At 33.8% G+C, this 21,954-nt stretch overlaps 1 protein-coding gene and 1 long non-coding RNA gene across 2 annotated transcripts; one reads left to right on the top strand and one right to left on the bottom strand.

Moving 5' to 3' along the window:
• Window positions 1–11: 11 nt before the first annotated feature.
• On the bottom strand, window positions 12–4,884 carry LOC114759373 (transaldolase). Its single transcript, XM_028948537.1, has 13 exons — window positions 4,787–4,884; window positions 4,597–4,705; window positions 4,419–4,497; window positions 4,217–4,292; window positions 4,046–4,129; window positions 3,794–3,898; window positions 3,129–3,209; window positions 2,959–3,023; window positions 2,193–2,262; window positions 2,037–2,114; window positions 1,683–1,780; window positions 1,441–1,576; window positions 12–342 (listed from the first exon to the last, which is right to left on the bottom strand). The coding sequence occupies exons 1-13, from the start codon at window positions 4,844–4,846 to the stop codon at window positions 196–198; spliced, it is 1,188 nt and encodes a 395-aa protein (XP_028804370.1). The 5' UTR covers window positions 4,847–4,884; the 3' UTR covers window positions 12–195.
• On the top strand, window positions 4,787–12,075 carry LOC114759376 (uncharacterized). The gene is made up of 3 exons (XR_003741910.1): window positions 4,787–4,852; window positions 5,919–5,928; window positions 12,064–12,075. It is a non-coding gene; the product is annotated as an uncharacterized LOC114759376 (long non-coding RNA).
• Window positions 12,076–21,954: the final 9,879 nt, after the last annotated feature.

Raw genomic sequence — 21,954 nt, forward strand, 5'->3', positions numbered from 1 at the left:
AGAAAAAGGAATTCAAGTACAACAACGAAGAGGAAATTTTGATAACAAATATTTTCCAGGAACTGGATTTAATTTACATCAGAGGAAAGCGTTTCGATATTAAAGTGAAGAAACGAAAAAAAGATGTCATGCAGGGCCCTTTATGTTTAGTTTATTCAGTGAAGACGAAAAAGAAGTGAGGAGACAGGATCCAATTCATACATTTGGGGGTGGCCAGATCTTGCCAAATAGCTCCTCCACTCGCTTCGCTTGATCAGCATTGCTATCTAGTCCGGCGGCAAGAAGTTGCACAGCTGCTGGGCCCATTGCTGAAGCAAGGCTCATCTGGTCCCACTTAACAAGCTGAATATAAATGGATATCAATTAGCAAAGGAACTTTATTATTTGGCAAAGTTGGGCAGTACTAAAATCTCAGAGCAATCTGTCAGTTCTTAATTTCATGTCAATGATATATAGATCATTTTTCTTTTTATTAATCCAACTTAGATTAGTACACACACGCACACAAAAACTAAAACATGAAAATAAATAATGCTACACACCCACACACACACACAAAATGGTTGAGAATGCTCCACATTTTTCCTCAAGACCATAGTGGTAAATTGATGAATGCAAAATTTGCCCAGAAGTTCTGCAGTTCTTCAGGTAATAATTGAGGAATTTAAGGAAGCCTAAATAGATATTGGGATGGCATAAAGAGAGGTCATGAAGGAATGATAGCTAAAGTTGTTCAGGTTCTGTTTCCAGTTCAGTAATGCAATGATCCTAACAAACGAATCTTAATAAATAAGAAAACACATTCCACACGCCAACAAAGTGAGAAGAACTTGTCCTCTACTAGATATAAAATCTAACATAAAACAAATTTAACATTCATTGAAAATAAAATAAGATTCTTTTTTTTTTTTTTTGGGTTTATTTTTCCATGTTAATTATCCCTGATTCTTCAAATAGTGAACTGATCCGGTCATTAAAAAATGGAAAAGAAAAAGGTTAAGTGAACATGATAGATGGTCCATCTCCTCCAAAAGAGTAAAATAGAGCGCACCTTGGCACTTCCATTTGTTCCATAAGGATGAAATACTCAAGAAACAATAGCAATTGCTTTTGTCAATATGCAATCATTCATATCAATCAAACAGAAGTGCCACTCAGCAATGACACTTGTGTTCTGTTAATAGCCGACAAAAAAATCTGACTCACTACCATGCTCTAAATCAATGGATTAAAATTAAGACAAGCATCATGCGGTTTAAAGTTGCTCTTGATGTGCCATTCATGTCATCGAAAAAAAGACCAGTGGACATCAACACAATACATTGCAAACGGTGGGAAGAAACCTATTAATACTAGTACCAAACCTATTTTTCAGTACCAAAACTGAAATTCCAACTTATAAAGGGATAAGTGACATGGCATTTGGAGCTAAGCTCGTACCTCTTCATCACTAAATGTGTAATTAGCAGCAGACTGAGGGGACAGTCTTCTAACAAAAGAGTACTTCTCATCAGGAGAAGTGACAGACTCTTTGAGAGACTGCAAAACCTTCAATGGTGCTACGATATAGTCAACCCTATTCAAGGAGCAATAGACAGCAAAAGACGTTATGCTTCTTTCGTAAAAAAAAAAAATTGAATCCACTTTTAAATCAGACATCACAGGGGGGAGTATTTCAATACCCAAGAAGACTCAATAAGTCCTGCTTGTTGCGCACAGCTGCTGCCATCAACTTTGACTTGTGTCCATATTTATGAATATAATTGTAAGCCTTTGTCACCTGCAATAATAATAATGCTAAGAGAATGTCATTACTACTTTTACTCTCGGACTCTTATAACTGCAGTTGAGTAAACCAAGAAGATCCCAACAAGTCATACTAAAGTAGCTGACTTTCACTTAGATGTCACAGATATAGTATAGGCTTTACTTCTAAGAGTTCCCAAACATCATAGATGTGATTTTACACCCCAAAAAAAAAAAAATTTTTTTTTTGAAGCAGAGCTAAAGCATAACATCAATTTCGCATGACTTACCAATGCCAAACCAGGATCTTCTCCTCTTGCTAGGGCAGATTCTATCTCTCGGTCTCCTGAATGATTCCGTGCCCAATCCTGAAAGATAACATTATTAAAAAGAAGTAAAGCAAAGACCTGCAAATGTTGTTCTCATTCACTAAAGGTAGAAGTTACCCTAAGGCGACCAACAAAAATTTGGATAACAGAAGCACCAGCTTGGGCTGCAGCAGCAGCTTGGGCAAAGCTGAACAAAAAGCAGATTTTATCAAATGACTAGGTATGTGGGAGATAAAATTTCTTGGATCAACTTGGAAAAATGCTAGATAATATACACTAACTAGTAGCTGCGGAAAAGAGCCAGAGGAAAATTCCCATATCGATACTCAACCTATGATTTTTGTCAAACTAAGTGCTTCTTATACCATCAGAAAACAAAAAAATAATCATGAAATGTCTAATTAAAGAGCATGATGCCGTCCTATAAAGCTGACATTAGAATCTAGTCTGAAAAAACGAAGTCAGTGCACTCGTATACAATACAACCATTTCAAATCAGCCTAGGCTCTGCCAAGGCATTTTACCCTACCTGCAAATACTGGGAGAAGGGAAGGCAACAGCCTTTGGCTAAACAAATGAAACAACAAGGAAAAATGGCATAGTTTGATGTTGTGAAGCAATTTTGTTAGTGCTTTGTTTCGATTTGCATCCTCTAGATTTCATTCTGCAAGGACCATTTTGCTTCATTCGTGAATATTAGGTTTAGGGTTGCTTTCCGTGTCACCCGGAAGAACCTTCAACCAATTGAAAACTAGTCCGGAATAATCATTTCTTTGAAAAGCAACGATATCAGGTCTCTCTAAATCAGTCTCATGTTAATAAGAGAATGTGAATGGAATTATCATCTATGATCCTAGGTTTCTATGACCACTCTTGGAATTACCTGTAAACAAAAGTCAAATGTGTTTGTATGCCCTCAGATTCAAGCAAATTTGCAGCCTCTATTCCCTAAAAATGAAACGTAAATAAATATATAAATAGACCATAAATCCAATAGCACATGAAGTTTAACCGCAAGGCATCATAACAAATCCAATTTGCATTATCACTCACTTGCCAGGTTGAAGGAATTTTAAACAATAGGCGTTGAGGAGGAACATTAATATCATTGTACAACTTCAAAAGGTCGTGCACCTGCATAATTTGATAATCAGTAGCGTTAAATTGCAGCATGACACAAAACAATAACCGTTATGAAAGTGAAAATTCCACAGTTCTGTGTTGAAATTCAGAAGTCATAAAACGAAGGACTTTTGTTTCATCATCTAAGCTGATACGAGACTCATAGACTGTTGAAAAACTTGTGTACACAAAATTTTAAAAAAAAAAAAAATAGTACTTCTCTCTTGAATATTGGCATCGCCCACATGCCATGATGCTCATTATCGCGGAAAGCGGGACATCTATGCATAATTTCTTGTGTTGTCTTGCCCAAAATACCAGCATTATAGACATCCGAAATACTATGGCACCTAGTCAAGGATAGGGAAGACCTCTCACAGTTACATCTGTTTTTCAAGAACTTTGATTTGGCACAGCAGAAAGAAGGCAGTAAATCCCCTATCGCCTTCAACATTAAAATTATAAATAATTTAATCGAGTTCGAGAAGCAGTGAAATCAAACTTTTGATGTTATATTTCTCACCTGTACTTATTTCTCCTTAATGCACTGATAGACGAGTATATGCATCTGTAAAGAAATACAATCAATTCATTACCTTCCTGATGATGCCATGGGTGTCATAAGCAAGACGTGCATCCACTTCAGTTGAAACGCGACCAGGGACTAGTTTTGCCAGATCACCCCCAACATTCACTAAAGCCTACAAATGCAAGACCATTTCCTTGAAAGAATTACCAGCGGAAAATGCGATAGCAAATTGTTCATATATCAAGGTCTTCTGAAAATAAATAATTAATTAATTAGTAAAACTAAATTGTAGCAAGTGAGCGACGATGGTGAAAAACACCTTGTTAAAGAAACAAGGCCATCTTGCGTCAGAACTAGCAAGCCCGGAACACTCAGAATCTGCCAAAGCCATATCCACAGCATTCTGCGCAAAAGATGATTGAATCAATCAGACCAAAGTGCAGGTGTAACATTTTCAAATCTGACTCCTTTTAAAGGATAAGAAGCTGACCCTAAATATTGTGTCTGGTAGGCCACATATACCAAGCAGAAGCGATGAACTGACTGTAGCAGCCGTAGGGGGGAACCTTTATGTGAATTCATCAGTAAAAAATAACCCAATCAAACATAAGTGATCTGAATAAACACTCCTCTGCATTCCATAGTTATCAACCAGGGAGGAGGAGGGAAACGAGATGGAAAAACAAATCTACCTTTCGAAGTCATCAAAAATGACAGTGTCAGGAACTATCTCACTGAAGCCTGACACAGCATCCAATTCAGTGATCAGACCTGAAAGCAAAATTCACTTGGCATTCATATCATACTAAGCAAATGAAATAAAACGAGAGATGAAGAGAAATAGAACAAGAAGATAAACATCACAATTACCGGCGTCGACAGAGGAAGAGGATCCAGCGGAGGCACGGATTTGAGTGAAGAGTCTGTGAGATTTGAAGAGTAGAGGAGGAGTGGCAGCAGCTGAAAATCTAGATCGTCGCTGAAGTTAAATCCAGAAAAAATCACAATGAGAAGGAGCTAAGGAATGAAGAAAATTGAAAGAAAGAGTGGAAGAAAATACCTGATTGCACGATGAAGCTGCCAGAGAAGCACAGGGTGGAGTCTGCAAGGTGATCGCCATTTTTGGGTTTAACTTCAGTGGCAGAAGACAAGGCTGGTCTGAGGAACACAAGGCGTTGGGAATTATAAAGAAAGAAAAACAAGCTGCAGGCCATGGTATTATTACTACCTATATAACACTCATTTTAATTTTTAATTTTTTTTACCAGCCATTTTAGTTTTTTATTTGTTCTTAGATATAAAAGACCCATTTATTTTTTCTTTCGAATCTTTTTTTAAAAAATAACTTTTATAATAATTATATATGTTAAAGATTTTATCAAATAATAGTTCTAGTTAATATATATTATTAGTAAGAATAATTTAAAAAATATAATACCTATTTATAACAAATAACTAATTTAATAAATTTTTAAATTTATTTAAATTAATTAACTAGTTTTTATATTAAAAATGAAAGTAAAATTCAACAGATCATAGCTTAATTGCTCCGGTGTCTTTTTTTTTCCAATCAAAAGTTCAAACGCTGAGGATAAGCAGAACCAAGTGGCTGCCTTCGGCTGCGGCTTACAAGAAATTTACATGTCATTGGGTTGGTTGCTGTAAAACTTGGGAATTGGTTATCCAGCTAACTCTTTATCACGGGTTAAGGCATAAATTTATTCTAAAAGTTTTTATTTAGGAGTGTTGAACATTTAAAAATTTTTTTGGATGCAAATTTGTTTTAGAAATTTAAAATCATGGTAATATTATTTCTATCATTAAAAAATTAATATTAACTATTCAAATAGTGACATTGACCTTTAATATTTTTAATGATATAAAGTATTATTGTTACAATTTTAAATTTATTGGGCAACTTTACGCAAAAAAAAAAAAAAAAAAAAACTTCTAGGTACTTGATGCTCTGAATGAAAACTTTTGGAAAAAAATTTACACTTTAATTCATTTATTATCAACGCCAGTATTTAATATGATTTATTAAATCTGTTGAAAAATCATGCTGATCATAAAGCATCAAGTTTTAGTCTCCGCAGTTAAGTGCTCCTCTAAGACACATAGCCAAACCTCAAAAAAACTAATGTCACGGGCAAAGTCTAAATTAAAAAATTCAATCTCAGAATTGTTATGAGGTTTTTCTGTGTGAAACTCATAACAGACTAGATGACAAGATGACAAGACACAAAGGAGTAGCAATGTCTAGCTGAGGTCACAAGTACAAACATGTGGGATGTGGGTTTTTACTTGTGGTTAACAAATTAAAAAACTACTTTATTTTTTTAATTTAAATTATATTTAATACTAGATCTAATCTTAGCTACTTATAGTCCTGTGATGATATTATGTTGTTGTAAGAAAGAATTACTCCTCTGATCCTTAATATAGGATCTAATTATTGAGTTGGTTTTGATCCTAAATATAAGACCCATTTCTCATATTTATTAATTTTTTCTAAATTACCCCTATGAATACTCCCTCAACCATAATCAAGTAGAAGAAGATGATGAGGTATTAAGAAAGATGATTATAGTATTTTAGGAAAAACGTGTCACATTTCTTATAATTAACTAACATACATAACTTCTTTAATCTAATCAAATTAGTTAAATAAGTCTTATATTAAAGACAAGAGGAGTATATGCTTCGAGGTGAATAGTTACTTATATTTTTTATTCCACCAGTTCCCCCGGAAATAGCACGAGCAACTTTATCTTCAATTAACAAATACATATCACCGAGTCCCTGTTCCATACATGAAAATACATTAATAGAAAGGAAGTAATCGATACTAAAAAAATGTAAAAGAAAATTAATTTGTCAGTCTTTATAATTTTAACTAATTTTTAATCATTTCTCTGTGATTTTTTTTTTATTGAGTTCTTTCAGTTTACTCAATTATAAATATTAGTTCATATACCCAATAAAAAGAAAAAAAAAACACAAGTAACGATGTTCTTATTAAAGCTTCATCATCTTAACAAATGAAACCAATGTTTATAATTAATTAAATCAAATTAAAGTTTACCGAATCATTATTGGAGATAATAAATGGGATAATTAATCCACAGCTCCTTATAGTTTCAACTAATTTTGAATCAAATCCTTATAGTTTTTTTTTCTTTTTATCAGGTCCTTATACTTTCACCTGTTTTTAATTAGGTTCTTGTATTTATTTTTCTTTTTATCAAGTCTTTATAAGTTCACCCTATTTTTAATTAAGTCCCTGAATTTTTTATTCTTTATTTTATAAATTCTAATAGTACTATTATATAAACATAAAATAGTATATATTATTTAATATTAGTTTATAAACAATAATATTCTAAAGATATTGAATTATTATAATGATTTTAATTTTTTCAGCAAAAAAATTAATTGTTCTAAAAAATTTTCCTGAATTAATTAATTCTATTACTTTTTTATTACATAATTATTAATTTAATTTAATTATTAATATTCTATATTTCAGTATTAATCTATTTAATTAAGCTTATATTTAATTAATAAATAAAAATTAAAACTACATGGACCTAATTAAAAATTTAGTGAAATTATAAGGATTTAATTAAAAGAAAAATAAATACAAGGATATAATTAAAAAAAGGTAAAAGTATAAGGACCTAATAAAAAGAAAAAAAACTATAGGGACCTAATTCAAAGTTCGTTGAAACTATAAGGATTAATTAACCCATAATAAATCTCACCTTATATTTATTGCCAATTGGATTAGTGTATATTAAGAAGGTGGTTTCTGGTGCAGGTGAAATACTCGTAACTGATCCGCTTCCAAATAACAGAGGCCTAATGTACAATGATCCTTTTCCATAAGGAGGCATCTGAAATTAATGTAAGACATAAATCTGCGTATAAGAAGCATATATTGACATAATTATTTGATACTACTTCCGGTCTTAATTATAAGAACCAGTTGACTAATTTGAGGAGATTAATGAAGTAAGTTGAGTTAGTTATTTGTCCTAAATAGGTGTTGTCTTTCCTAAAATATCCTTACTAATCAAGTGTATTGACTAAAACTATCATTATTAGAAGGGCTACTTTGAAAAAAAAATGTATAAATATGAGAGACAAAGTGGATTAGAGTCTTATATTTAGAACTAAAATAAAAATCAAACAGGGTCTTATATTAAAGATCAGAGGTAGCATATGATGCTACTGATGCGATCAAATTCGAGTATTGTTGGGTTTAAGATAGCAATACTACCAATGTGATTGTATATTCGTGTTCCTTTTAACATATAAAAATTAAAAAAATTTTCAAAACACAAGATATTGTGTTAGTAAAAAATGAAAAACAATTAGAGATTAGAAAACGATAATTAGAATGCCAAAACTCCAAACACAAGATATGAATAGTTACATCAATAAATTTGAACAAAATATATCAGCACTCTAAAAGTAGAGACTAAATTAAAGATCAAGCGAAACTATATATACAACTTTTTTTTTTGAAAAAAAAATCATCAAACTTTTAAGAAGTTATATATATGAGGAAAGTAAAAGAAAGTAGAATTAATTAAGCATTAATATTATAGTATATTATATTACCCAACGTTGATTTGCAAGAACAACTTGTTTGACAGCATGAATAAATTGTTCATGCTTGAATCCCACCATCGTTTGTTCTGTATGCTTTTAGCCCTTCAAATAATCTCTATTCAATATATATATTATCATAAATCATATATTCCTTTATTAGTCCAGAAAAATAAATAAATAAAAGAACTTAAGAACCCATGTAAAACAAAAGCCTGTGGAAAGTTGCATTGGACATGGGTTATGAATTATAGGGCAACTGACTTTAAAGAATCACTCCCAGGTTTTGATTTGTGATCTCCCAATTGGTTGTGTTTAGGTAGATCTAATCATATTTAATTTGTTGAAATTAATTATTATAGATTATAATAAGAATAAGGCCTCATATGTGGAATAAATACATACATGATTTCTTCGTCTTTGAGATTTTTACTGAATTTGGAGTAACTAATTAATATCTAGAGAAAGTATTGCAAGAGTAATGAAGATGATATAAATTGGGGCAAAACATGCAATAACAGAAAAATGACGCAAGAAAACACCAAAACAATGCCTAATATAATTTCTAACTAAATTTTTCGTCTGGATTAAACTAGAAATCAATATACTATTACAAGATAATTAAGAACTTACTTGTCCATAATTTAAGATTGAAGAATTGGGATTGATCTCAATAGTCCCAAAAGGGATCAATTTCCCTTCAGTGAATGTACCATCTGAATAGCTTTTCATTATATAAATTTGGGATGTATTTAGATGAAACCAAACCGTGGTTTGGAAAAGTGATTCTGGAGAATAGATTCTGGGAAGAATAGATTCTGGAAAGAATAGATTTTATGAAAAAGTGATTTTGAGAAGTGAGAGTGTTTGGATAGTTGTTATCAGAAGCACTTTTTATATATACAAATTACTAAAAAAAAGACATAAGTTAATATGATAATTACAGAAAAAATAGATTTTATGATATATTTTAATTTGAAGGAATGAAATTGTTAATAATATATTTTTTATTAACATAATTAATAATACATAAGATAATATAATTAATAAATAATTAATATGTATATATATTTATAAAATATAAGATTAAATATGTTTATAAAAAAAATAACAAGATATATATCCTATAGGCTCTCACACTTTTCTTTTTTCCTCCAAAAGCAAAAAAAATTTGCTTTTTCCAAAACCATGGTTTTCGAGCTAAAACCATGGTTTTGGTTTTTGGGTGGGTGTTTGGGTGATTTATTCTCCAAACACAGCCCAATTGATCAGTTGACATCACTTCATATTGAATGTTGTCCCATCCATGTTCATGCTTGTCTCTTCCCTATCCCCATTATTCATTAAAAAAAAAAAAAAAAGAAGCTCAGAGTCAAAGTGAATAAAAAACGCAATATGAGATCTACAATAAATTATATTATTCATATATAATGACAAGTAATATACTACTTCTGGTCCTAATTATAAGAGTTAATTGACTAAGTTGAGAGAATTAAGAAAAGAGTTAAGTTAGTTATTTGTAATAAATAGGTGTTGTCTTTCCTAAAATATCCTTACTAATTAAGTATATTGACTATAATTACCATTGTTAAAAGGATTATCTTGAAAAAAAAATATAAATATGAGAGACAAAATGGATTGGGGTTTTATATTTATAACCAAAATAAAAATCAAATAAAATCTTATATTAAAGACCGGAGGTAATATATACAACTCATTTTTCTACTTCATATATATATTCTACACGAGCCAAGCATAGCATGATTAATTGCATATATTTTCGTTATTTTCATTATATTTTACTACGTACATGCCAAATGAATCCTTATTCTAATTGAATTGAACTTGTATATAAAGAATCAAATTATTAAAAAAGTTCTGGAGAAAAAATAACTGAAAATTCCAAAATTAACAAACAATAAATGAAACCTCGATATTTTAGATCATATTATTAGAATCAGATTCGACCAAATGGTTCGATCGTGAACAGGTCACCTGTTTGGTCAAGTGCCATGGCTTAACAGGTGAAAAAGCAAACCGGCCGGTAAAAATTCTGTTAAACCGGCCTTAAGGGTATGTTTGGCTCAATGAGAGGAAGGGGAGGGGAGGGATTTTAATGGAGGGAAGGGGAGGGGAGGAGAGTGGAAGGATTTTAATATTATCTTGTTTGGATTTATAAAAAAAGAGGGGGAGGGGAGGGAAAAATATTTTAATATAAACAATTTTGCTCTTATTTTATTTAAGGCATGGGCATAATTGTCACAACATGACAAAATATAGACATAATGGTTACAACATGACAAAATATAGGCATAATAGTCATAATATGACAAAATATTGCCTTTTCCCTCCAAATCCTCCCAATTTTGGAGGGGAGGTTGAGGAGGGGAGGGGAGGGGAAATTTTAAAAATTTTTCCCTCTCCTCCTAAAATTTGTGTGTTGCCAAACAAAGGGAAATGATTAAAATCCCTCCCCTTCCCTCCCCTCCCTCCCAAATCCCTCATACCAAACACACCCAAGGGGCATAGAGAACTCCGCCGATCTCCCTTGGCAATAGTCTGGTATGCCTTGATGAGTGGGAGAGGTAGCCGACTTAGGATATCACTACAGGCACCGACTTCGCAGGAGATTGCGATCCTACATAGGTTGAACGTTGAACATGCAACTAAAGGGCATAGCTATGTAAACGCAAGGTTTGCTCCAGCCTATGAAAGGAAAGAAGGTCCCAGACCCGTCTGCCCTACTGTTAACTTTGCTGAAGCAGTGACAATAATTCAAAAATAGGATAAAAATATATTTACCTAAAAATGATTCTAATAATATATTATATTTTTTACAAACATTTATAAACACGTTTTATGTAGGTATCTATTAAAAGAATTAAACCTATTTTTAATTAATTTTCTTTTTTTTAATTAAATTAATTAAGTTTTTATCTCAATATCTAAAAAATGTAATAGATAACTATTTGCAAAATTAAAAAAAAAAAGAATTGTCTTTTTAACTTGGTGTCATTCTTTTACAATTTTTGTGTTGTTTCCTAAATGGGCCCACAATGTCCAACGGGCCAAAAAAAAATCTTTTTTATCTGGAAAAAATTAATCTATTTTGAATTAGGTCCTTAAGTTTTCTTTTTTTTTTTATTGGGTCCTTTAACTTTTTGATGTTATATATTTATCAGCCCTTCTGTTAAATAAAATAAACGCCATTCTGCAGTTGATGCCTGAAGCATTCTTCTCTTTTGCTCCCCCAAACCATGCTCTCGTCAGCATCCTTTTCTTTCCTACCATTCTCCCTACCTCGCCATTCGTTCCCGTCGGTGTCATCAGCAGGGACAATGTTATCTGAGAAGCTGAAACGCCAAAGCCACAGTGTTTGGATATTTGGGTAGTACTGCTTGTTGGTGGACTCCCCATTCTTCCATTGTCATCAAGGATTCCACCACCTAAAAAAAAAAAAATCAATAAATTACTTTTCATAAATGCAAATATATTGGTAACCTACAAAGCATAGAAGGAAAACAAATAATTAAATACCATATCAGTGGTGATATCAAAAGACTAAATCTCCGGCGTCTGTGGTTTTGGTTATGGCGGTAGAGGAATATGGTTGGGAAGCTTTTTGTGAGAGTTGGGTTCTGCAAATATTGATATTTGCTAAGTCTTTCTGAAACTAACAATATATTCTATTAAACCAAGAGCATCAAATTCAGCATACAATAGCTTTCTAATTCAAAGCAAAGTTGAAATTGAAACAATCACATTAAAGATTAAACATGCATCCATTGCTATTGCAAAAACATGAAAAAGATAAAAAGCAAATCAACACAATCATCTACAACTTGGTAAAAAGAAAACAAGTCTCCTATAACACGTTACCCACTCACAAGGAACAATCCGTGAATGAGCAGAGACAAATGGCTTCATTCTTTTATATACAGTACTTTATTCTTGTGACGCCTTAGGGAAGGTATTATGGAAAGGTGGGAAGGAATGGTGAAGTCAGGAGAACGACGAAGAAGAGAAATGTGTCCAGGAATGAACAAAAGAGGGATGAGAGCATGGTCTGGGTTATGGCCAAAAGAGAGAAAAGGAGAAGAATGTTTTAGGAGTCAATTGTAGATTTCTAATGGTGTTTATTTTATTTAACAGAAGGACTAATAAATATAACATTAAAATGTTAAAGGATCTAATAAAAAGGAAAAAAAAACCTCAAGGACCTAATTCAAAACTCACTGGAACTATAAGGACTTCCAGATTAATTTTTCCTTTTATTTGTACTGCATGCGCCACCTGACATCATTATTCAAGGATTTTTATATTGCTCTCGATCAATATTCAGTGGCCTAAAAAAGTCTCTTTTTTTGTTTGTTATAAAAATTCTTTTTTATATTACCCTTAATGCATGCGTTGCCAGACATCATTATTCAACCAAATAATTATTTTGACAATAATTCTAAAATGGAATAAAAATATATACTTACATAAAAATAATTCTAATAATATATTTCAATTTTACAAACATTTATAAATATGTTTATTTAATATAAGCATCTATTAAAAGAATTAGTCATATTTTTAATTAGCTTTGCATTGATGTTTTGCAGCTTTATATTTTAATCTCATCCCTGATCATCTCATTATTAAGCCTCAAGAGGAATCATTCTCACAGCTTAGCATGTCATCTTATACTTATACCTCGAGGGGCATAACCCTCTCTACTTAGCGTCTTTCCTTTAGGCTTGGTCTATAGTGATCTTGGGAGCCATTATGCTCTATTGTAAGCCTCTTCAGGATCTACTGTGATCTTGGAATATTATCATTGTCATCATTGTTATCATCATCACTATTACCATTATCATCATCACTATTACCATTATCATCATCATCACTTGCCATGTTAATATCTCTAGGAGATCTTGAACCATGGGATTGAGTAATAAAATAAGTCACCTCCACTCCATGGATAACTTGATTGATCATTCGCCAAGATTGATTACAGACACCAATATTGCTTTCTTAGACCTTGCTTAATACTTCTTGTCAACTTTGAAATTCTTAGCCTTTTCATATTTCCTTAGCCCTTGAGTTTAGCTACTTTAGGTCACTTTCTTTCATGGTGCCTCTTGAATCTTTAGGCACTGGCTCATCTGTAGAGCTCATTAGCTTGTCTTCGTGTCAATACTGATCTACCTTACCCTAAGACTCTATAGTCCTTGTTGTCTCTCATCAGCTCAAAACAGTATCGGGAGAGGGCTTATATCATTATGTTCTTATTACCTATCACCATATTATAGTACCCTATTAAGTTCGAGGAGTCTCACGTATCTGCCTCATAATACTTTCCCATTACTCTTGACCAGTTTTGCTCTCCTCAGGGTAAGATCCACTCCACCTTGCCTCCATTGCTTCCCACTATCTTCATTAAAGAATTTATCCTCGTGGGAGGACGCATTGCTCATACCAGAGCAACTGTTTGTTCACCATTCTAGTACTATCGATGGAGGATATATTACTATCAACTCCATTCAGGCTATTTATTTATAATTTCTGTTGAGATTAACTTGCTCTTGTAAGAGTAGTATTACTTCTGTGGCAGAGGAGCACATCCAATCTTGAAGAGGTACTTCGTGGCCAAGACCTTTCTTGCATTCAATCTCCGTCAGGGTACACTACTCAATGCCACATCCCTATTAAAGGGAACCTCTCCACTGAAATTATTTAATCCCATAGCTAGTGACATTCATCAGTAGGAATTTTGTCTCTTGGGTTCCACACTGGCCTGGGTGCTGTAGTTGCACACTCTTAAACACCTTAGAGACACAAAGAGTACTATATAATCCCTGATATTATCAAATATCTTAGCATCATCAGGTTTTAGGTATCATTGGGAATTTTCTTATCTCTTATTACATATCGATTCCCAGTGTAACCATTAAATATCACATTCTCATCTATCTCCATTCAACTTTATCCTTAAGAGAGATCTTGCCTGACACTACTCTTTCTAACTTTCTGTACCTCTTGACCAATCGTTTTTATGGTCAGATATTGATTATCATACGCTGATCATATTATATAGCAATTATTTAATCACTTTACTGTGTCATAACTTATCATTAATTCTTTATTCAATATCATCTAATCCTTATCCCTTTTGATTCATCATCCCTAAAAAATTTCTACCTCTTATTCAGGGATTTAAGTAAACCTCAAACATCTTATCTTATTATCTTACCTCTATCGAGGTCACATCGATTACTTGATGTTTAAGTTGTCACTTTGCTTTCCTACTAGGGTATAGACTCCTACTTCTATTAGGTATATTATACTCCCAGCCATTATATCAGGGGTCATGTGGTGAGGAGTCTTTGAAAATTAGACCCATTCCAACATCCCCTCAATCATAAATTCTACTTTCCTTTTTCATGTGGAAGTCCACTAATCTCTTTTGAGAATTTCTTCGAACATGTCCTTATCATTGGCATCTCCTTTAATTCCTCTTTTATCCTTACCTACACTGAAAAGTTACCATGTACCCTGGCAATCCTACCACAATATTTCTTTGTCTAGGCCTCACTAATAGAATTCAATCTCATCTTTAGGCGAGAGGCAAGTTCCTTGGGAGGGAAGATTAAAGTTTTTACTCTTGCAATCAAGGAGAACACTATTAAATGAAAATCAATCCAGGACAATTTTCAAATCAATATCACAAGATGGCATACATATCGGATCATGGATAGCACAACAATATGCATACTGGACAATATAATCCAAACACACCAGAGATTACTGCTCTAGTGTCAGTAGGAGTGAAAACATATGAATCACAGGGCAATGTATCAATAGTAAAGTTCAATTTCCCAACATAATTATGTAATATAACAAATGGCTTGCACCCAAATCAAACATTCCGTCTTGTACAATTATTTATATTAATCATACCTCGAATCATCTCGGGCGACTTATGAGTCTCTTCCTGTGTTAGAGCGAACACTCGGTCTTGGGTCTATGGCCAGAAACTATCGATACTTTGCAGACACTCCCTCACAAAATGTCTGGGTTTTTCACAACGAAAGCATAAGTTTTGACCCGCTATGCATAGCCAGTCTCAGTTATTTCTGCCACAAGTTTCATAAATTCGAGTCTGTCTAAACATGTTCGGTCCTCCTCGACGTATGCCTCGCTTAGGCTATTTAATAAAATTAAATTTTCTCTTCTTCCTATTGCTATAGGAAGCTCCCTCAGTCATCACCTTGGCCAGAGGTTTGTCAGCCCTCGGCATTATCCTGGTATGACCATAATAATTCTGACTACTTTCAGTGATTTGGTAGGCTTCCACTACTTTATTGAAATTTTCAATTTGTCTCAAGGCTACCTTTTCTCTCAGTTCCAATCTTAGGGCCCTAATCATTTTCTCAGTGAACCACCATTCATTATTCATATGTTACAGATAGGTAGAGTACCGAGATAACTTAATGTATCGCGCCAAATACTCGTCGAAAGGTTTATCTTCCGCTTGCTTTGTAGTGAGGAATTCAGTTGCCTTCTCATCCCCCACTGATCTTGGGAAATACTTCTGGAAGAATTGATCCTTAAAAGATTCCCAAGTGATCGATGCCCTGGCAGCTTGGAGGACTAACTCTGAGTTCTTCCACCACCTATTAGCTTCTCCCTCTAGCTTGTAGATTGCCATCTGTGCTTTGATCTCGAATGAGCAATCCATCACTCTAAAGATTTTCTCTTGCTGGGTAATCCAATCTTTGGCTATTTGCGCATCTAGTGTGCCCTCAAACACTGGTGGATTATGCTTGCAAAAGTGTGTAATCCATTATTGCAAATTATCTGGTTCCCTTGTAGGCCTTGCCTGCTCTACTATTGATTCTTGGCGTTGGGGTTGGGGTTGGACTGGTTGGGCCGTCCTGGTAGCTCCTTGCCCGGGTTGTTAAAACTGTGCTATGGCTACTGTTACTGCTGCTGCTATTGTAGTATCCCTTTCTTGTTCCTGATGAGCTTAGGTTGCTCATAACTCTTGTATCATTTTCTATTATTCCTCTAATCAGCTCAACATTATTTGAATCGGGTCAACAGGGCGCCTATTCTATTCTTCCTCTTCTTATGTACTACATCTTATTCTTATCATACCCATTATTTCTTCTTAACTACAAAAGGAACAACATCGTTATATAACTTTTATATATAACCTCTATGCATATAAAACAGCAACTTGGTTCAACCCGTCACAACCAGTCACATCAAAAGTCATCCTTAATTACAGTTCTCTAAAAAGGAAAAGTAAAAGTAACAAAGTTCTCCAAAGTATCTATCAACTGCTCAAAGGTATGTCCATCCATGCTCTCACAAATAACTGGTATGGCATCTTGCTAGATCTAGGTGTCCGGGAGGAAAGCTAACAGTACTTTGCCCCAAACATCAATGCTCAGGGTGTGTCCCTCCTTGCCGACTGCCGTGTATAACAACTGGACCTAATGGAGGAAATCAAGATAAATCGTGGCAGACTGATTCTCTTTCCTATTGATGTATCTGCTTAGAAATATAAATTTCTTATTCAGGTCCTCTATCATTTTAAACTCCTTGGCTACTGGCAGCAATTCCTTCTTTGAAGGTAATATTCTACTGCGGCCTACCTCATTATTAGTATTCTTTGATCTGGGTACTAGTCGAGAACATAGTGTCAGCTGTGGACTTGGCGTTGTTCGTGTACTAGACCTTGCCTCATCCTCCTGTAGTTCTATTATTTGATTAGAGTTCACTTCTGAATGAATATCCTCAATTTTGCTACACAATTGGTAGTAACCAAGAGAAGGAGTAGGATCATTGAGATCTTCCACCAGTGGGTGGTACCAGTCTCGGTACAGCTCCCCAAGCATCCTCTGGTTAGTAGTTTCTACGAAGACATCATTTTCACAACATGCCATTGTTTCTGGTTTCTACTCTTTCCTCATAACGTAGCAAATAAAATAAACAAATATAATTCAAAATAACACAATGCAACATAATGCTACACAGTGCCACACAATGCACTACTAGCACAACATTCATCAAACAGTAGTCAAAATCTTTTTTTTTTATTGAATAAGCCCAAACTTAGTGCACTATGTGCCAGCTTCTAAAGCAACCGACTCTAAAATGAAGCTAGGGGGAATAAAAAAACACAGCACCAAGAGCGATCTGCAAAGCTTCCTTCGCAAGTGTATCAGCGATGGTGTTCTTATCACGGCTACACCACTCAATCCTTGTCTCCCAATCTTGACTCATCCAAGACCGTATCTCAGAGAGTAACTCCCCTTCTGGATGTGCCTCATTCCATCCTGCCCCAGGGAGTTCGGTGATCTCCCAGCAATCTGTTTCTACAATAACCTTACGCCATCTCAGGTCCCAAGCTCTTTTCAAGGCCCAAACCACTGCCCAAATCTCAGCTCGAAGACTACTACCCCTTCCCATATGGAACATAAAGCCATGCACAAAACTTCCATCAGTCCTGCGCGCAATACCACCACAAGCTGTCGTGTTCCCAGCTAATGAGCAGGCACCATCTACATTGAACTTGATCTAGCCCACACAAGGAGCCTGCCACCCTTTTGCACCAGACTGCTCTAGATCCAACTGACAGAGTCCTGCATCTGCCCAAACTGTTTGTGCCCTCGCTTTGCAGATTACCCCTTGTGGCCATATCGCCTTATCCTGGAAAACTCCTTCATTCCTGTTCAACCACACATGTCTACACAAGATGGCAAACCAAGTGCTCCACGTGACCCCAGAGTACTTCTCAGTTTGAGACAGGTTCCATAGTAACCAACGTACAGGATCATCAAGACAAAAAAACTTCTCATGTAGCTGTCTAGGCATAGTTCTCTCCCAGCATGGTGACGCGAGGCTACAGTCTCTCAGAGCATGCAAAGTATCTTCCTTTACATTCTCGCAGAAAACACACTTATTACTATGTACCATTCCTCTCTCCATTCTGGCATCGTTCGTCAGCAACCGTCCTCTAGCACATAACCATAAGAAAGTCTTGCATCTCTGAGGCACATGAATTTTCCATATCTTTCTCCAGACCCCCCTGTTCGAAACGAAGCTCTCACCACTTAGCATACTATACGCAGCTTTAACTGAGAACTCTCCATTGCTCGACCCTTTCCAGACCGGTCTATCACAGGACTCCCCGCGTACGTAGGGATAAGTTTGGTTTATGGTGTTCAAGATTGTGTTCGGTAGAAATTCTGCAAACTTCTACCACTCCCAAGTACCAGAATCGGACACGTAGGTAGTGACGCGGTCCTCCCGCATACTCTCTGGGACTTCCCGGATAGCAAACTACAAAAGTTTCTCATGGTTTGGGATCCAACAATCCTCCCAAAACCTAATCCTACTACCATCGCCAAGCTTCCAACCAATACCCTTTTCTGTCAGAGCCCACGTTTGCCTAACACCTTTCCAAGCCTGTGACTCAACCTTCTTCCTGCCAAGTAGTCAAAATCTTTAATCCATAACAATCTTAACCCATAATCTGGGCACCCTATGTATGTGCCAGAACCTTTGCTCTAATACTAAAAATGTCGCATCTTACTTTTACATCTCATTTTATCTTATTTAGAACCAATTGGAATCATTTTTTGTGGCCTTAAGTTGAAAAAATTTGAACTTTAAATTTTCTTAAATTCGGGTTACTATTTATTATAACCCTTACATAGGCCAAACTTTGAAAATTCATAACTAATTCTAAAAAAATCAAAATGAGATAGTTCTAAGTTCTATGAAAAGCTCTTAACATGTTCTTTAAAGGAAAAATACTCATTGGTATCTAGAACTCACCAATTGATCCCAGATTTCATGCAGAGTGGTACTGTTTATTTGGTCATTTTTCAATTTTCTAGGATTTATGCCCAACTTTGGAATGGCATAACTTTTTGTACAACACTCCAAATTTAATGAAATACCACCTTGTAAAGCTAAAAAATGATCTATAAGCTTGCCAAATTTCAACTTAGAACTCATCCAATTGCACAAAATCTCCTCGGTCAAACTTTACCCTTAAAAAGTCAACTTTTATCCTTTTTCCAATGCCATTCTTGCCTTTTACTTCTCTTTTCAACCTATGTAACCTTTCCAATCACAGAACACATGCTTGAACATAATTTATAAACCAAATGCTCATATGTAAAGCATTCTTGGTTATTTATATAATATTCCAACATAGTTCACAATAATACAAAACAATTCATAATAATTACAAAACATAGTTTCGATGGTATTAGATTCAACCATCTTCCAATATGATTTCCTTTCCTTTCTCCTTGCCTTTGGTAACACCACTTGAGGTTCCTATTGATTGTTTGTACATTAAGAGGCATAAGATTTCATAGAAATCTTAGTAGCAAATAAATTACAATGATAACGTTAAACATGCAAGATATATTACAATCAATTAATAAAATATTTTCCTACCTCTTTGCCATATAAACACCATATTAAATCATTCCAAATTAATAAATTAATGCATTATGTCAAGGCATACTATGCAAGAAAATCAAACACTTTATCATCAACCAATTTCAAATAACATATGGCATATATTCCAAGGATAATACCATGAAATAATCAAGTAAGTCAACATTAAAATTGTAATTTCCATGCTACCTTTTTTTAATCCACAATTTCAGTCTTCTTGACTTCTTTGGATTCCTCCTTGTTCTCTTGCATAATGCCTATCAATCCAAGTATAAACACATTCCAAATTATCAATAATTCAATCACAAACACGAATGCTTGACATTAAGCTCAATTAAACCCTTTTTTTCTTATTTTTGACCTAATTAATTCCTCTGTTTCGATCAATCTCTTGGTCCATTCTTACATAATTTTTCATGCAGAATCCAAATATCAAATCATATTTTACAAAATCACACTCCTTCCCCTTTAATTCACTTGGGCCGAATAGGTAGGGTTTATATTCCAAAATTTTCATTTTTGATTCTAATGATTTTAAACATTTTTCCTTGGTGTTTCCCTACATAAAAACATCTTTTAAACTCATTAGAATTATCAAATCATATTGAAACAATGTCCTACACTGAGTAGGGGTTACATAAACCCTAATATTGATTTCTTCCAAAATTCAATCCGAACATCAATTAAACATATAATTCCAAGTCCAGATTTATGGTTTCTATCCTTCCCTAAACCATATTCAATCAGGCTGAATTGCTACAGCATGATGCCATGGGATTTGTTACGAAATATCAATCAAAACAACCCTGAAATCCAACCAAAATCAAGTTTAGACATGCCTTAACGGATTCTAATTTGAAGCTTGATGATTTTTCTTGAATTTGGAGAGTGTTAGGTGCTGTTAGGAGTGGAGTTTTGAATTTGGCAAAATTTGCCCATATTTTTCTCTATTTGGCCTAATTGTGCATGAAATGAGGGGTTATTTATAGACCAAAAATCTAACCTCCTTCTCCTCACTTGTGGCTGAAAATTGGCTAGTAAAAATTGCCATGTGGGTGCCATCAAATGCTCTAATCTTTCTGATTTGTCGAAGTGTCCCTTTACTTGCTTTTTTCCATTGATATTTTAAGACTCCTTAATTGTTGGGCCACCATTTGTGCAAAATTACTGGGCCCTCTTGGCCCAATATAAAGCCCAAATCTGATTTAAAAAGGAAGAAAAAATAAAGCTCACTCATAAATATCAATTTTTGACCAAAACTCATTATGTCGGTTACTGTTTCCAAAAATAGTTCTGGGCCTCCAAAAATTCATTTCTATTCATTAAAAACTCCTTTCTAATATAGGAAAGCATTCTGAAAAATTTGAGAATTTATCTCAATCCCTAACTATTTATTTTGAATTTTCTGCAAAATTGGGCTTTACCGATAAGATTTCAGTAATTAAATATTCTAAAATTAATCGTCTTACCTCCAGGGCCTAGAAACAATTTTATAAATTCTAATAAATCTTTAAATAATTTTCTCATATTTTTTCAGAATTATTGAGGCATCTACATGTTTAAAATAATTATTTTGTGCTAATTTTTTTACTGTTTTTCCTAAAAAACCTCTATTTACAGAAAATTTTGTAATAATTTATTTTCATGTCATTTCCACCTCTAGGGCCTCAAATAGGGTTCCAAAGCCTCTAATTTATCTTTTTATCCTTTTTCAGATTTTGAAATTTTTCTCAATTTTTTTTATTTTGCCCTTCCTAGACTAATAATTTCAAAAATATCAATCCAGATGTGGGTCGGAGCTTAACTTAGGATGTGTTTGGATGAAATCAAACCGTGGTTTAGAAAAGTGATTCTGGAGAATAGATTCTGGGAAGAATAGATTTTATGAAAAAGTGATTTTCAGAAGTGAGAGTATTTGGATAGTTGTTATCAGAAACACTTTTTATATATACAAATTACTAAAAAAAAGACATAAGTTAATATGATAATTACAGAAAAAATAGATTTTATGATATATTTTAATTTGAAGGAATAAAATTGTTAATAATATATTTTTTATTAACATAATTAATAATACATAAGATAATATAATTAATAAATAATTAATATGTATATATATTATAAAATATAAGATTAAATATG

This window comes from Neltuma alba, unplaced genomic scaffold, assembly GCF_004799145.2.
Source record: "Neltuma alba isolate B1F8T4 unplaced genomic scaffold, ASM479914v2 tig00010837_pilon, whole genome shotgun sequence".
NCBI classification, from domain to species: domain Eukaryota; kingdom Viridiplantae; phylum Streptophyta; class Magnoliopsida; order Fabales; family Fabaceae; genus Neltuma; species Neltuma alba.

Coding starts and splice junctions, on each gene's coding strand:
- LOC114759373 (XM_028948537.1), bottom strand. CDS start 4,846: ATGGCGATCACCTTGCAGACTCCACCCTGTGCTTCTCTGGCAGCTTCA. Junction 3,899..4,045: donor GGCCTTGTTTCTTTAACAAG/GTGTTTTTCACC, acceptor TTGCATTTGTAG/GCTTTAGTGAATGTTGGGGG. Junction 2,263..2,958: donor CATTTGACTTTTGTTTACAG/GTAATTCCAAGA, acceptor CTTTTTGTTCAG/CTTTGCCCAAGCTGCTGCTG.